The sequence below is a fragment of the Tamandua tetradactyla genome, chromosome 3, assembly GCF_023851605.1.
Source record: "Tamandua tetradactyla isolate mTamTet1 chromosome 3, mTamTet1.pri, whole genome shotgun sequence".
In the NCBI taxonomy this organism is placed as follows: Eukaryota; Metazoa; Chordata; class Mammalia; order Pilosa; family Myrmecophagidae; genus Tamandua; species Tamandua tetradactyla.
This window is the reverse complement of record NC_135329.1, coordinates 150,212,717-150,231,139: the sequence shown is the minus strand read 5'-3', so window position 1 is coordinate 150,231,139 and position 18,423 is coordinate 150,212,717. Positions and strand designations below refer to the sequence as shown.

The window sequence follows — 18,423 nt, the reverse complement described above, 5'->3', positions numbered from 1 at the left end:
ATAAATATGCGAAGTGTTTTGGGGGTAGGGTGTTTCCACTGATGCACTTTATGCCTGACCTAAGTACACTTCTCAGGGAACCACTTCAATCTGATCTTCTGGGATTGCAAATTTTCCCCCTAAATAATTCTACTTTATAAATAAATGTCATGATGCTAGTAGGATGTGAGTCCATGACCTATTTGTGTGATTTCAGCTGTAATTTCTATCTTTTCTTTTTTCCACCTTTGAAAACGGAGATGTAGATGAAAGGCAAGCCCTCTCATTACCCCTATTTATTTCAGACCAGTGGACTTGTCATTTTAGTAAAACTGTCACAGAGGAGAATGAAAGCTATAAAAAATTTTCCATGAATAAGAGGGCACATGAATAAGTACTGAGATCAAACACAATAAAGTAGCTTAATATACATAATAAAGTGGGTCAGCCATCCTTTAGATTGATGCTATGCTATAAACAGAATTATGGCAACTTAGTTTTTTATGTTCGGCCTTCGTACTTTTGACATGGTTTAGTTAACATTTCAACACTCTGAGTCCACTTCTTTCTCACTGTGTAAGCATGTGCCCAAAACGCGTTGGGAAGGTGCCCCTCAATTCAGAAGAGATATATGGGGGTGATCACAGCATCCCCAAAGTGAGATGTGCTGGGGCTACTCTGGGCTAGCAGGGTAGAGTTTTGGCATGCACCCTATTATGGGCAATTCTGCCAGCTAGCACATTCTCTATTCAGCACCTTTCCAAATTTGAATGTGATGCCACATTCAAAAACAATAACAGCTTCTCTCCTGCCTCAGGAGTTAGCAATTAAATAGAGCATGTCTCATCTTGATGTCTTTAACAAAAGAAAATTATTTGTAAAGTAAAGAACAGATATTTATTGAATTTAGTGTTTTACACACTCCTCAACATTATATTTTTGTATCATCAAAACAGCCCTGTGAAATGAATTTCATTTCACCTATTTTACATTTTAGAAACTAAGAATCAGAGATATTAAAACATTTATCTGTAGTCTCTCAGCCAGAAAATGTTGAACTAAGATAAAAACCCAGATTTGCTTGGCTGTGAAACCAAACAGTTGTCACTATCTGATGCTAAATGGTAGACACCAACCTCTCACAGAAACACCATCTGACACCCATCTGAGATTCACAAGATACTTCCCCAAAGTGACGGCCAATTCTTGGAGTGATAAATGCTGTCATTTTAATTGTACAAGTGGAGGAAGTGAAGCATAGAAAATATGTGCTTGGTCACCATGTCTTGATTTCTCATAACCCAAAATGTGTAAAACGAGAGAAATATGAGTGTGATGAAATGTCCTCAGGCAAGACCTTAAAGGCAAGTCCATTAGCCATCATGACAAACTTCAGGAACTCTTGCAATTTAGAGCACCTTCCTCTCCTACCACAGTCTAAGAACTGACAGACTGGTTCTGCTTGCTAATTACACTCTCCCCCATTACTTTTTATGACTCTAAGACTTGTTAACCTTTAAAGCTATGCTGAAGCCAGTAGGAGATTGTTAATGTCCCAGTCCTGGGTGTTCAAGCTTCTTTCTCCTGCTGGGATCCTATAGCTTTGAGTCCCTTGGGTATTGATTTAGTTCCTTAATCTCCTAATTGAAAGACAACTTCAAATAATGTGGCACAGTTTGAGGCTTCAGGAAAGGTATAGGGATTGATAGGCTTACCTGATTAGGAAGAAAATAAGGAATGGGAGTTTCTCCTTATGAACCAAAATTCAGACTGACCTCTAGACAATAAAGCAAAGTGGCACATAGTACCAGGAATAACCTGTAGATCAGTAATCAATTTTTGTTTGTAAAACATAAAACAGAAATATCTATCTTAACTAGTGTCTTGAACTTCTACTCCCCACTGTTCTGGATCCTACTACCCCAGGATAATACTTAAACTGTCAAAAGGGAAATTGGCCTTCTTTTTTTTTTGCATGAGCAGGCACAGGGAATTGAACTCAGGTCTCTGGCATGGCAGGCGAGAATTCTGCCAGATGGCACCCTTGACCGTCATTCTCTGACAATGAGAAAATAGATTGTCTTTGTTGAAACTTCTATTCTCAACCTAATGGCCTGCTTTTAATTAATAGTCACAGTCTTCGTTAATGATTGTTAGCACACCAGGGGAAGCATGCTAATTCAATCCTGAAAATGTTAAATTTGAGGTGCCTAGGGGTAATTAGGAGGAGGTGTTCAGAAAGTGCTTAGATATATGTGTCTGGAACTCAGGACTCCAGGGGGCTGCTGATACAGATATGGGAGTTATATATATATATATATATATATACTTTTGGTCCATGAAACCTGGCCAGTATTCAGGCTCCCTCAAGAAGCTTCAAAGAAGTCAGCTTTGACAAGAGACCTTAAGTAAAAGGATAAGTCTCCCTAGAGACTGTGTGGGGCTTGGAAGTATCTGTTGTCTTGCAGTTATGCACATGACAGCTAAAAACTATTGAGCTGTATGTACTAATGTTAATGCACCAACAAGCTGGGGAAGCCTGGAAGTGATCGAGAATAGATGTATTTCCAAACCAAGGTGATATTCATTGTTTTGGTTCTGCCCCAAACTGAAAATTTTCAGGTTGGATTTGCTGGTCTTTGATATCTCCGGTCAGTTTTTAGACTCAGGAAAGTTGGTTAATTCAGTTTTGGATATCAAGCCTCCAAAACTCTACTAAAAAATAAGACCTATTGAGAACTATCAGTTCTGACCCTTGTTGGGAACAGTTTCTAGAACAAAGGAGGTCATCTCACCTCCATCTGCTCAGACTTCATGGAAAGGATCATGTTCTGAGCTGGCTTTCCTATTCAAAAGAGATATTAACAAGCAGGGCCATATCTAGGACTGGGGATAGTGAGAATATGGGAAATGATGTCACAGAGAAGCAGATGAAGGAACTGGAGATAATCAGGTTGGAAAATAATGATCTTCGGTGGAAGACCCTGGGAAGCATGTTCATTATTGCCACATATTTTAGGGGCTGTGAGGTAATGATAATGTTCTGTGGCTGCAAATGATGGGACTGAGAGCAAAGAATGATTAGTTTAAAACACTGAGTGGATACAAAATGGAATGGAATATCTTCATAGATAGAGAGTTGCCAGCCACCAAAGGCATTCACTGAGATCAGAGACCCACTTGTCAAATGTGTCAAAGGAAAGATTCAAGCTGGACCATTATCAGCCAGTACACTGAATGTGAGAATTGAGAAAAGACCCCAGATGGATGGAGATCCAAACTGACATGCAGAGCTAGTATAGATTTTAGCCTCCATTTGTCCCTGTGCAGCACAGAACCTGCCCTGAATTCAGGCATAAGATGAAATGTTGCTCTGGATGGTTTCTGAGGACATTTCTAATTCTGATTGTCCATATCCATGACCTTGGCATATTCTGTTCCAACAGCAAGCAATGGAAAGGGAGAAAACCACACAGAATAAAAGGGCTCTCTCAGAAGTTAGAGGCAGTAGGCCTGTAGGACTTAATGAAAGAACCAACCCTTTAATTCAGACATGTCCTTCAAGAAGCAGAAATAATTTAGGCCATTTCCTTTTAATTAAATTCACAACACCGAATTGCTGAAATTTACATCCCTTAAGGGGTACTGTCATGTGCAGAATTTACTTTTAGGGTTATGATGCTTTTTTAAAAATGTTTGTTATGGGCTAGATAATATATTAAGCACTTGGCATAAATTTTTACCTTAATCTGAAAAATGGCTCTCTAAGTAGTAGTATTGTACCATTTTATAGATGATCTGTAAATAACTTGCCCAAGATCACTTGCAGGAAATAGCAAAACAGGTATTTGAATCAGGTATGTATGACTCCAAAGCCCATGGTCTTAATCATTTTAAACTTTTTTTTTTTTAAGAAAAGAAGCGTTTTGAAAGTTCTACTTAGCATCATGATTCCACATTATAGTAGAACATCAGAACTTGGAAGCCTGAACAAGTACAAAACCAGAATGAGGGGCTAGCATCATCATCTCCTAGTTGCACAATCTCAGGAGTCTACCAAGAGCTCTTCCTGCCTACAGTCTCCTTAACCAGTTCTTACTCACTGTTCCTAGGTGGTGACTTTAGAGTGCTAGAAATCACAGTTTGAGTCATGTCACTCCCCTGCTCAGTAGTCTTAAACAGCTCCCCTTTGCCTATAACTAAAGTCTCTGCAACTTGGGTGACATGTCCACCTTTAAATCCTAGGCTTTTCAGTCTTGTGTTTCCATCAAAAAGGATAACTCATTGTTCCTAGGATATACTTTACATTCTGCTGTGTTTATGCGTTCTGTTCATGTCTTTCCCTCCTCCAACAGTGTTTTGCTTTCCTTCTCACACCACCAATCTCTTCTTGATGGACTCTTGTCCATTTTGAAAGGCCCAGCATAAAGGGTTTGACACTTGTGGATAAAGTTGATTTTTTCGTCCCCAGCCTTCAGCGGCCTCTCCCTCCCCACGTCTCTTTTGCAGGTACCTTCCCTGGTTCCTCTACCCCAACACACTCTCTCTCCAGGGTCTAGCTGCAGCTCTTCTTTCCTACTCTCTACACCATACACTAGGGCAACATTTTTCAAAGTGTCTATAATAGAACACTTTAAAAGTGATAGTGTGGAATAAAGTAACCAGAAAGCACAGAATGAATTGATACAATTATTCTTTTTTTAATATTTTTATTGACAAATCTTCACACACATACAGTCTGTACATGGTGTACAATCAGTGGCTCACAATATTATCATCTAGTTGTGTATTCATCACTTTGATCATTTTTAGAACATCTGCATCACTCCAGCAAAAGAAGTGGGAAGGAAAAAGAAAAAAACTCATACATCACACACCCCTTACTCTTCCCTCTCATTGACCACTAGTATTTCAATCTACCAAATTTACTTTGCCCCTTATCCCCCCTATTATTTATTTATTTATTTTATCCATATTTTTTTTTTACTGTCCATACCCTAGATAAAAGGAGCATCAGACACAAGGTTTTCACAATCACGCAGTCCCATTGTAAAAGTTATATCATTATATAATCATCTTTAAGGCTATTAGAACATAGCTGAACAGTTTCAGGTACTTCCCTCCAACCATTCTGATATACCATAAACTAAAAAGGGATATCTATAGAATACATAAGAATAACCTCCAGGATAACCTCTCGACTCTGTTTGAAATCTCTCAGCCACTGAAATTTCATTTTGTCTCATTTCTCTCTTCCCCTTTTTGATCAGACCAATTAATTCTTGCAAGAACTGATCAGAATTCAATCCATACCAGTTTTGTTTTTTTTTTAATCCATACCAGTTTTTAAACATAGAAATGACACCCTATTGGATCCTTACATCAGGTGCGTAATCATGCTTCTTCCTGTATTTGCTTTCACCACAGCACAGCATAAATGTCATTTCTCATGGGTATATTGTAGCAAAGATAAAATAAAACATGGACTTCTTGTTGTTTCTTCATTTTAGAAAATCAAGGCTTCATGTTGTCTTTAAAGTACTCCATCTTTTGTGCCTCGTTGATTTAGCTGCCATCTAAGAACTAAAAGACTCAGCTTTTTAGTAAAATTTCCATTCTGCCAGCCAAAGGTACATGGAGAATAAGTTTACGTACTATTAATGTTTAATTATGTAATAAGGAAGGAGCCACATCACAGATATGTGCTGAACTTACAGGACGTGGAATAGCAGTCATTATAGATGAGATATAGGAATGTCGGAAGGTGGCTATACTGCCCACTCATTCATGGATCTGACAGCCTCTCCGTGCCAGCTCCCGCTGTTCTCAGAATGGTACACATCCCGTAAGGCATAGTATTCATAATAGCGACAACTGTGCATATAGGTTTAGTATTTTGCTTGTATATAATATGTTCTCAATTAAAAGCCAATAGAATTATTGTCTATGCTGTAGTATACTTAGTAATATCTCTTGGAACCTGGGGCTCCCCAGAATATAGATTGGAAAACATTACCCTAATTTACTTTCATTCACATAATTTCACTTATCACCTCCCAAGCCACAAATCGAACATTTTCCATGCCAGTTTTCATTAATCTGAACAGTGCTCAGTATTGCACCACAGCTCCTAGCAGTGCTCTCTGGAAGAGAAGATGGAAGGGAGGGAGGGGAACTCTTACTAGTTCTTACAGCATTTTTGTTGACATGAAATTTGTAGTGAAAGTAATAACAAACAAAAGTTTATGAAATCATTTAATATAACATTCCTTGCTCAAATCAAATATGCATATAATTCATATTCTTAGTATTTGCGCTCAGTAGAGTTAAAACAGACTTTTAAGTGAGATTTTGTAAATAGGAAATGTGCTGTCCTCCCCTTTTTTATTATGGTAAGACAGACGTAACTTAAAATTTACCGTTTTTAAGTGTACAATTCAGTGGCATTAATTACATTCACGATGTTGTGCTACCATCACAACTTTTCATCACCAAAACTTTTCATCGCCCACATCAGAAACTCTGTATCCAACAAGCAGTAATTCCCTATCCCTTCTTTCCCTCAGCCCCTGGAAACTTCTAATCTATTTTCTGTCTCTATAAATTTGCCTGTTCTAAATACCTTATATAACTGGAATCATACAATATTTTTCCTTTTGTGTCTCGCTTATTTCACTGAACATAATGTTTTCAAGGTCCATCCGTGTTGTAACATGCATCAGAACTTTGCTCCTTTTTATAACTAAATAGTATTACATAGTATGGATATACCACATTTTTTAAATTCATTTTTCTGTCAATGGACACTTGGGTTGTTTCTACCTTTTGGCTATTGTGAGCAGTGCTATCATGAACACTGGTGTACAAGTACCTGTTTGAGTCCCTGTTTTTACTTCTTTGGGGTATATACCTGGGGACAGAATTGCTGGGCCGTATGGTAATTCTGTGTTTAACATGATATGTACTGTTTTTAAGAAACATATTCTGAGATGATAAAAGCAATGGCAGAATTACTAAAACTACGCATAACCTAGACATGCTTGTTTTGCTGCATTTAGAATTTTGCAATTTTTCAATTTGTTTCTTAATTTTTCCCCATTCTTTTTTTTTCTTCCTGGTGCCAAAACATTTAGTTTGTTTACTTAAGAGGGTGGCTAAGGAGGTCAGGGAATTTCAATAGGCCATTCACTCATTGGTGAACTATTGTTAATTTTTTTATTACCCAGTATCCACTTTCTGTCTGCCTGTTTGAGGCCTAAATACAATATAGAGTTGCTCTATGGATCACAGAGAATCTATTATCTTTATCTATGTATTTTAATATTTTAAATATTTTCAGGTAAGTTTCTTTTAAAGTAGATGCTGATAATTGCCTTGCTATTATTCTGCAACTAAAGCCACTTATCCCTCCTTAATGAAGACAGATAATCCTGCGGTTAATATATTTTTTATGCAGTTTCTTTCTTTCTTTTTTTTTTTTTTTTGCTTGCCTTGGCATTTGGGCAGCTTCAAAGAAAGCATGGAGAAGTCATCTTACTCCGATTGGCTAATAAATAACAGCATTGCCGAGCTGGTTGCTTCTACAGGCCTTCCAGTGAACATCAGTGATGCCTACCAGGATCCTCGCTTTGATGTGGAGGTAAGAGGTGCTTTGGTTTTTTAAGGCATATTGCCACACTATCTATGGTTTGTAATAACAAAAATCAGTGTGCTGTTCGAAGCCAAACAGGCATATCATAGAGATTGGCAGCAACCCCTGAGTTTACCAGCAGTTCTTTTGAATCCTTTCCTTGTGATCAGATTTTTAACATTGCCTCCTACTGGCTGAAAATTAGAAAAAGTTCCATTCTCTAACCTGATTTGTGACAAAATGCCTATCCTTAGTGTTTTGCTGTTTCATGATTGGGAACATTTTATATTAAACTATGAAACATTTTATTTTAAAAATGTATGTATATAATATAGCTATTTCTCTATGGATCCTAGAACAAGTACCATATTTTTAAAACTTCCTCCCAAGAAACAGTAAATTGGTTAGTGCTGTTGTTTAATGTTCATTATATAAGAACACTGTGTTAATTCACAGAATATATTAAAACAATATAGATTATGACTTGCAGTAGTTTAAATTCTAAGGTAGTATAGAGTATCATGTAGATAAATTCACATAAACATAAAATCTCTCCATGGATAGATGGATATATAGATAGATATAGGTGTGTAAACTTTAAAAATGCAATGCTTCCTATTTTAAATTGCCAACCTGAGATCTAAAGAGTAAGAGTAGTTCTCTTGGTGAAGAAGGCTGGGGAGACATGAGTTCCAGGCAAATGTGAGAGAGGTTGGGGAACTGAGATTAGTTTAATGTAGCTGAAGAGCCATGCCAGAGGAGGCTGGAGAGGGAAGCAGGGGCCAGATAGACTTTGAAAGCTGTATTAAGGGGTTTGAGTATTTATCCTTGATAGTAGGGAACCAGTAATTGAGTTTTAAATGGTGAAGAAGCAGGAGTTGTATTTTAGAGAGATTGCTGTAACTGCAGAACAGAGGATAGATGAGTAATAATGACAACTGAATATTTTAATCTGTACTCCTGGTAGGTGTCATTATTCCCATTTTACCAAAATTGAGAGCTGATCCCCGACTCTAAAGATTGACGTGGATTCTGCAGCCCTTATTCTTTTATAATGCAATTTTATTGAGATATCTTCACATATCATATAATCACCCAAAGTATCTTCAAAGAGTTGTGCATTCATCACCACAATCAATTTTAGAATATTTTCATTACTCAAAAGAAATATTTAAAAAGAACACCCAAAACATCCCAAACTCCTTATCCCCCCATGCTTTATTAATTTTTTGTCTTCATCTGTCCATACACTGGTAAAGAGAGTGTCAGTCACAAGGTTTTCACAGTCACATGGTCACGCCAGAAAACCTATCTAGTTATACAATCATTATCAAGCATCAAGGCTATTCGATTACAGTTCAGCAGTTTCAGGTATTTCCTTCTAGCTACTCCAGTACACCAGAATATCCTTATGTATTATTTTTAGTGCATAAGAATAACATCCAGAATGAACCCTCGACATTATTTGAAATCTCTTAGTCACTGAAACTTCATTTTATTTTATTTCTTTTCCCCCTTTTGGTCAAGAGGCTTTCTTAATCTCACAATGCAAGGGCCAGGCTCATCCCTAGGAGTCATGACCTAAGCTGCCAGGGAGATTTACACTTCTGGGAGTCATTTCCCACGTAGTAGGGAAGGTAGAGAGTTTATTTGCAGAATTAGAGAGAGATGTAGTCCTTTCTCTTAATCCTGCCCTGTGCTGTTTCCATTGCCTGTACTGGGACCTGACTCTACATAGCATGGGGTGGGGTTGGGGGAGCTGATTAAATCTAATCTATAATCATTTCAGTCAGATCGTCTTTACATATCTTTGCAAGAAAATTTTTAAATTCTCAAAACTCACCATCTCTTTCTACCTGCCGGAAACTTTTTCCCCCAGGCTACATCCCCTACGTATTTCCTCTCCTTCTTCAGGTCTCAGCTTAGACTCTCCTATCTTGGAAATTCTTTCAGGAACTCCCAGTTTGAGTTGGGCCCCTTTTCACTGTGCTCCCTTAGCTGTCTTAACACTGACCCCCTCTAGCACGCTTCAGTTCTGATACATGAAATCTGAGCTTTGAGTTACCTTCCTTCCTTGTGAAAGAACACAGTCTAATGTTTTTGTAGTTCCCCTCCCATAAGGAAGAACTCCACCACCTTGTTTCTATGATTAACACAGTGAAAATGATTTTCAGACGTCAGTATTTGTATACTATGGCATTGTGATTGGTTAGGACTAATTTTATGGGGTTTTGCCTTTTGCTATGTGTCCTTCTTCCTTGATTTTTTTATTCTTTTTTTTTTTTCATTTTATACCATCCTTGATTTTTTAAAACAGAGAATACCAAAGAACAAATTTCTATTCATATAACTTTATTGATAAATGCTCTCAACATTCTGTTATTACATTAGTAATGATGAACAAAGTGAAATGCTGCTACACTGAAAAAGAAAACCATTAATTGCTAATTCACTGCTACTAAATCAATGTATTTTTGATTAGCTGCCAAGGGATGATGGTTCCTTTCCAGCCCAAATCAAAGTGCTAAATTTAGTATGAGTTACTGTTATTCAACTTTTAGCTTCAAACCATAAAAAAGAGGCTGTTTTTAAAAATATTGATTCATAAAACATATATAAAGGTGTAACAAAACATGATGCAGTGTATGCCTGTGTCCATATCACCCAGTTTAAGGAAAAGAACATGATCATGTTCCTTTGAACCCTCCCTAATCACACCTTCTTTCTTTCCCCACAGAGGTAATCACTATCATGAATTTTGAACTCATTATTCCTTTGCTTTTCTATATCCTTTCATCACATATGTTTCAGTCTCTAAACAATATATTATTATACTTTGCATATTTCTGAACTTTAATAAATTGAGTTAAATTGTAAGTATTCTTCTGTTGGCTAGATTTTTTTTCACTCAGCATTAGTTTCTGAGTTGCATGGGCTTATAATTCATTCATTTATTTTCACTGCTACAAAGTATGCCACTGCATAAGTAAACGTCACTTTACTTATCACTATATTATTGATGTAAAATAATTTTGGATTGTTTTCAGTGTTTAGCCAATCCATATATAGCTGCTAAGGACGTTCTTGTACTTGTGTCTGAGTGCACACATGCAAGAGATTTTCTAGCGTCTTAAGTTAGGTGGATGACATGCTGGATTGTATATACACATCTTTACCTTCATCGGGTAATGAGAAATTCTTGTCCAATCATTGCCTTTTTTTTTTTTTTAGAAAACTGCACATTTAGCAAGCACAATTAATCTCAAGAATACTTCTTGCTAATACAATTTGATGAACTTGTATGTCTACCACCAGACTGTTATAATATCCCTTCACGATTAGTGATGCAACCATTTTACACTCTTTTCACACTCACGGTCCATTTCAATAAGGCAACCTGCTCTACTGATCTATAAAAAGAACAATGTGGACTCTCAAGCACAAAGGGCTGCAGTTATTTCTGTGGACTCAGGCAGAAAAATTTCATGTCCTGATCAGTTGGTTAGAAGCAATGATGTCTGAAGATAGTAAACTGTGGTAGGTTAAGCAGTGACATTTAGTAAAATCCCTTTCTTCCCTATGATAAAAATGAAGTATGTACTTAGACCGTCATTACTTCTTGGCCCTTCACCCAAATGCTTACAGTCTGCCACACAGCTGATTTTGGATTTTCAATGCAAACCTGAAGATGCCATTATTTTTACATCTTTACTTTACATGGTCCTGGGATTTTAAATTACCTTAAATTTCTCTTCTGATGTTGAGAAAAAAATATCTGGAAAAGAATTAACCAATGTAGGTAGAGAAGTGAGAGAGGGAGGGAGGGTGAAAAAGAGAGATCTGTCTATACACATATGTCCTAAACCATACGTATGGATTTGTTGTACAGTGTATGTGTGTATGTGTTATGTGGCACAGCAAGGCAAGCACAATTATGTATCTGCTTAGGCTTCCTCCCTCCTCAAGTTCATTTTGCATCAGAAAAAGACTACAGGGTACAGCCACTGCTCTCCCACAAGAGGCTGAGAGGCTTGAAACTTGTCCCCAGAAAGCCTCATATAAGATGGCATAAATCATGCGATAAAGTCTTAGCCATTTTAGATAACTTTTTTCACTGAAGTATTAAGTATCTCCCTGAAGATAAAAGGATATTATGACCTAAAATGAAATTGTGTCATCCTTTCACCCCTAAATCACCACTAAAAGTGATTCTAGAATCATTCTAGAGACAGAGGGCACCTTTTAGAGGAACTGTGCTGTGTCCTGGAAATGTTTGAGTCCTCTCTTCTTTAGTCTGGTGCATGGGTCCATATTTTTTCTCAGTAATCATACCTAAGTTGTTTTTTTTATCTATGATAGAATACTAGGAAACAACAAAAGGTCCAGGATGAATTGCTAGTTATTATCTCCACTGAGAAGAGTTCTGCATTTCTGTTTCTCCCTGACTTCCCTGAATGGTTTGAGGATGTTAGCAAGAATGATAATTTGCGAAGAGGTAGCATGGGGAATCTTTTTCAGAGCATTTCCTATTTTTCCTACAGAATTTCTCATCCTATAGTCTAAATGGATCTAAATTCACCAAAAACAAAATTACTCTGAGCACTGGTATCTGTTCTGAATTTCCCAATGGCTAATTCTGGCAACCTGGCTTCTCTTTACTGAGCCTGAAGAAGGGTTCCAATTATCAAAAAGTTCAGCAACGTTGAAAAAAACACCCAAAAATGGATTTGGGCCTATTCTGAAGTTTCATGCTATAGATACATCAATTTTTAGTTAATAGAAATCTTAGAGATGTCTTTCGTTTACGGGTGAGGAAATGGAGAGCTGAAGTAACCTGCCTAAAGCCATGTGGCTACCTGGAGATAGAGCAGAGAACAGACTCTGTACCTTCTGACTCATAATTCGATGCCCTCTTTCTGAGAGGGGGCACAAGCTGCTGAGGAGCTGCTTGGGCAGGAAACATTGCTCCCTTTCTTTCTCTCTCCATACGGATAGCATGAATTTATGGCCTGCAGACCTGCCTTTTTTTCCTGTCTGCTCCAATCAATAGCTGAGTAGCCTTAGGCATACTGCTTAATTTGTAATATGAAAAGCCATATATAAATGTCTTATAAACTGTGCAGTCCTGTATAAATATTAGGTGAAGACATTAGTCTGATTGAGGACTATTTTTTAGTACCAGAAGAAATGATAGTAGCTGGTCCATCTTTCCTAAATGAGGGAGTCTTTTCAGAGCAGCAGACCAACAGATCTTGGATTAAACACAAGTTTGTTTGAATGTCCTCTTCCTCCATAGACACGGTGGGGAAGGGAGAGGAAGGTCTCTAGACAAAGAGGGAGTGAAGGGTGATTGTTTCCAAGCAGTAAAGAAGAGATGGCAGTACTAATCTGATAACCTGTGGGTCTTCAGAAAAATCAGGTCTTTTGTCCTCTGGTTAGAGGAATAGCAATAGCAGTTGTCAGCTGCAAAAGCAGCACGGGCTGGCTGCACGGCGTGTGGCTGTGAGCTGTCCTGGGTGAAGGCCAGCAGGCCCTCCCTCATAGGGATGCGAGGGATGTGAGCTGACTCTTCACTAGAGCAGATAGTCATGTATGGTCCTGGTTACCTAGGCCCATTGGGGATGATTGGATTTCAGAATCTGGCTGCACTGGTCAGACCCAGGTAACTAACTCATAGTCCTTAAAACATACAGCCAAAAGCCAGTTACACTTGTGATCATCACAAAACTGATGCCTACACTCAAATTATTACGTTTGTTAAAGCAAAAAATAATCTACTCCAAAACCGCTGTGGCTTAATATAATAGAAGTCAATTTCAATCATGTTAAGCCCCAAATGGGTGTTCTTATTAGTGGCAATGGAGTGGGGGTGGGATCGTTCCCTACTCTGTGAAATCATTCAAATACCCAGGTTGATAGAGTCTCTGTCTTCTTCATGCGGCTTCCCCAGAGTCATGGGCATTGATACCCATGAGGCAGATGAGGGAAGAGAGAATGGAGGAATGGGCACAGATGGTTTTGTGGGCTAGGCCTGGAAGTGGTAACATCAGTTCTAACCTCATTGCATTGGCTTTACCCCAGACATATGGTTACTCCTGACTATAAGGGAGTCTGAGAAATGTACTCTCGTGGGGTGCCTAGAAAGGGGAAATTGGGTATGGAGACCCGTTAGTGATTCCCAGTCATATGCATAACTATTATAGTTAAGATGCATCAGAAGATTCAACTACTTTGGGAGACAGTCTAGTGATTGTTATTGCCCAGAGTGGGGCTTCAGAGTGAGACCTCAGGGAAGGTATTGTCCCCGGGGCCTCTAGTAAAACTGGGAGGCAGCTGGAGGTGATGGAATTAGCCTGGATTATAAATCTTGGTACAACCCCAGCCCCACCGGTTACAGGTTGTGAGAACCTGGACAAATCAACCTCTCTGAGACTTATTTTCCTCATCTAAAAAGTGGGGAGAGAATCATCCTTGCCTAGTGATTGCAAGTATTGTAAGTATTCAATGAGATAACATGTGTAAGCATCTGTCCAGTACCTAACATATAGTAGATGCACAATAAATGGTAGCTTTTATTATTTATCTCTGTTGAAGTTAAATGGAATTGCTCAGCAGCACCTTATGAATGAACTGCCCAATAGACCATCTTGTAGATTCTTCAGATCTCTAACTGCTAGTGCCAATCCCAACACAACCACTAATGTATATTTTGTAATTTCTCCTCCAATTTGGACTAACATAGGATATCGTAAATTTGGGGATCCATTATGCCAGTGGCTACTTTCTGTTAATAATAGATAATTTACTCTATCAAGTATTGCTATACCTGTACAGTTAACATGTGCAGGTAAACTAAATTTCCAACTTCAGTGTCCTTTCTATCAAGTAATAACTGATGGCAAATCCTCAGAAACTCTGCCCAAAGATATGCAGCAAGAGACTCACCCTTATTTTGAAACCTCAGTTTTGAAACTGTCAGTCTTCTCTTTGATTTTAGCTACAAAAATAAAATATCTTTAATATGATGTAAACCTCATCCCAGGTGCTGTCAGGCCCTTGCTGAGAGAGCTATGGGGCAAGTAATCATAGTTGGCCACCTGCTGGGTATTCTCTTTGTGACTGTATTAAATATTTAATGGTGTTTCCCCCTTGTGGTGAACGGAGCAGATTTAGCAGACAAGCCATGGCGATTATGTGCCCTCTGATTGCCTGTAGGAGCCAACTCATAGGGGTGGCACCTGCTGAGCTTGATAGCATGCATGGTTTTACAGCCAAACCCCTTGGTTTATGGGGTGGGAGTTGGGGAAAAATGTCAGAATGATTACATAAGATAGTCACAGAGCCAGAACCAAGTTTCTAAGCTTTAGGTTCTACAATCTTATGAATGTCACTATATGTTGTTCTGTTACAAGACCGTGATCCTTGAAAAGAATGGAAGACAGAAAATATCTACTAAATATAACTGACTTTCTCTTTCTCTCTTTTTCTCTCCTCCCACCCCCCAATATTTATGGGTTATCATGTTAGTGGACTTTTTAGTTTAATCAATTGTTTGTTCCTTAGGAAGAGGGTGTTTGTACTTGGCTCTGAAGACAACGTATATTCGTTTTCTATTGTTATATAACAAACTACCATAAATTTAGCAGCTTAATGCCTATTTATGATCTTACAGTTTCTGTAGGAAAGAATTCTAGACGTGGCAGAGGCTCAGGGTCTCACAAGCTGAAATCAAGGTGTTGGCCGTGCTGTGCTCTCATCTACAACTTGGGATCTCTTTCAAAGCTCATTCATATTGTTGACAGAATTGAGTTTCCTTGCAATTGTATTACTGAGGCCCCCATTTTCATTCAGGCTTTTGGCCAAGGGTTGCTCTCTGTTCCTGGATATTGCCCTTAAGTCCTAGCCTCATGACTTACTCAAACATGGCAGCTTACTTCAAAGCCAGCAGGAAACTCTCACCCTAGTTGGCTACAATAGAGCCTTATATATCTAATCTAATCACATGATTGACCATCTCATCACATTTGCTTATATAGCATAACTTAATCAGGGAAGGGACAATATCATCATAGTCACAAATCACAGTTTCTGCCCACACTCAAGGGCTGGGAATATACAAAGCATGTGCACTATGGAGTGGGGGTGGAGGTGGGGAGGAAGTGGCAGAATTTGGAGACCATCTTAGAATTCTGCCTACCACACCATAATGAAGACTAAAATTGAGTCCACACAAAACATCTTGACTCCATGAGGTAATCTTTATTCTTGTTACAGAAAAATGTCCACACGAGAAAAGCAAGTTGCCGTTTAGAATGATTTATAGAATAATATATGTGGTTATATTTTTTCCTGGCATTTCAAATTTAACATGATTAAAACAGTTCACAATCTTCTCCCCAAGCCTTCTCCTCTCTCTGTTCCCCATCTTTATAAAGGCAACTCAGCCCTTCCTAACATGTATGCCAAAAATCTTATAGGCGTAACTCTCTTTATCCCATGTTGCACATCTAATTCATCAGGAAACCCAGTTGGCTCTATCTACAAAACATATCCAGAATCTTACCACTTTTCACCACTCAACTGCCACCAGCCAGGTCCGAGCCACCATTATTTCTGGGCTTTTTTTTTTTTTTAAACATTTGTTATTGTGATATATAACATATATGAAGAAAAGTGATACATTCCAAAGTACAGTTTAACAAGTAGTTATAGAGCAAATTTCAAAGTATGGTATGGCTAACAGTTCCACAATTTCAGGTATTCTGAATTCTGTCTACCACACCATAATAAAAACTAAAATTGAGTCCACACAAAACGTCTTGACCCCCTGAGGTAAACTGTATTCCTGATAAAGGAAAATATCCACAAGAAAAAAGCCAGCTGCAGTTTAGAATAATATATAGAATAATATTAGGACTTTTTTTGGACTATTTTATGGCCATGGCCTCTTCTTTAATCTGTCTCTCCACTTTCACCCTTCCCTACTGCACCCAATTCTCTCTACACTAGCCAGAGGAAACCTTTTAAAATTTAAATCATATCATCTTCCAACTCTGCTCACAAACTCTTCGATGTTTCGTCACTTGGCTTCTAGAGTAAAAGCCAACTCACAGTGTTTCACAAGCGTGCAGTGCCCTACATGATCTGACACCCCACTTTCTCACCTGTCTCACTCCTGCTGCTCCCGCCACACTGGTGTCATTGCTGTTCCTAGAACATGACACTCACACACCTACTTCAGGGCTTTGCACTAGCTGCTCCCTGAGCTAAAATACTCTACCCCCAATATCTGTGTGGCTCATATCCCCACCTTCTTATTGTCCTTGTTCAAATGTTATGATACCTTGGGCATTTCTGATCCCTCTAACCCTGTTCTGTTTTCTCCCCATAACACCTTTTAGCACATAATTTATATGTTTAGTCTATTTTTGACCATCTGTCTCCTCTCACTAGAATATAAGCTTTTTGAAGGTGAGATTTTCATTGATTTTATTCCCAATGAAAACTAGAAGAGTATTTAGTACATAAAAGGCATTATTTTTGAATATCGTTGATGATATTATCTATGTATTATTTGTGAAAATATTCTATATATTTTATATTAATGAAAAACATGTTGTGTATTTGTAGGAAAAGGTCAAGAAGGACTTATGCCAAATGGCTAATAGTTGTCTCTAGAGATGGCAAGACTAGAACTTTTGATTTTTTTTGGTTTAAATCTTTCACAAGTGTTTATATTATTTTTATAATCAAGCAAAATTATAAAGATATTTTTAAAATTTTAGACCCATTGTATACATTATGTGAGATTATATTTCACCAAAATATTGTGAGCCCTCTAAAAGCTCTAAATGATTACTCCAAAACTAGGATTGTAATAATTTAAGTTCTAAACAGATTTACTTGCCTTGCTGTAACTTTGGGAAATGCATATGGATCCTTTTCTATTGCTTTGCCTGTGTGGAGTGTTGTTTGGATTTTATTCTAAGAAATTTGTGTAAAATTGTCCCAAGAGCATGTACATAACTGTATTTGCAGATTTACCATTGTATCAGGTGGCTTCTTGGAGTGCATAGTCTACAGATACTTTCACCATAAAATAATTATTCTGGCCTTGCTTTTGGCTGATGTTGTGCTTATGAATTCGATTCTCAATAATTAGTTGCACTCTAGTACATCATCTGTGAAGCTTTCCACCCTTCTTCTCACATTAGATTCAAAAGAACACATCAAAACAAATACACTAATGCAAAACAAGCCATTATTTAGTCAATCAAAAGTATTTTTTTTGCTTCATTTAGTATTTCCATCTGTATAATTATAGAGAGAATTTTCAGAGCTATCATATTCAGATTTTGTTTTCTACCTGCAATAGGAATAAACAATTGTATCCCTCATTTAAATGGGAACGTTTCAGCGAGGTGAATGGCAAAAAAATAAAAGTAGGGCAGGACTTATGAATGGGGGTTTGGTGGCACCTAGATCTCTTCTGCCACCCATGGCTGCTGCCCAGAGTCACAGTTAAAGCTAAGGTATTATGACCCTCTTTTGTAGCTATTCAGTCCCAGGCAGTTCTTTCATGTGATATTCTTTCTGATTTTTTTTTTGTAAAACCTGTTATAAAGACTCAATAGTACTTACCCTTGTCATTTGGCACTTAAGGATAATGGGGCTTGAGGCTCTGAGATCCTCTGCCTTAGAGCATTAAAGCCCATTTCACCTGTTAGTTCTTCACAGTGAAGCACTTCGCAATCTGGAGGCTGAGTGATAGTCTGGCAGGATAGTTCCTTTCCCTTGCTTTGTGATGCCTGCTG

The 18,423-nt window shown here is 38.0% G+C and overlaps 1 protein-coding gene across 1 annotated transcript in view; it reads left to right on the top strand.

The window, feature by feature from the left end:
* The window catches only part of PDE11A (phosphodiesterase 11A), a 480,527-nt gene that overhangs the window by 240,234 nt on the left and 221,870 nt on the right, over window positions 1-18,423 (top strand). Inside the window, exon 8 of the mRNA XM_077151782.1 lies at window positions 7,486-7,618. Within this exon, the coding sequence (XP_077007897.1) occupies window positions 7,486-7,618 (133 nt within the window). The remainder of the gene's footprint in view (window positions 1-7,485; window positions 7,619-18,423) is intronic.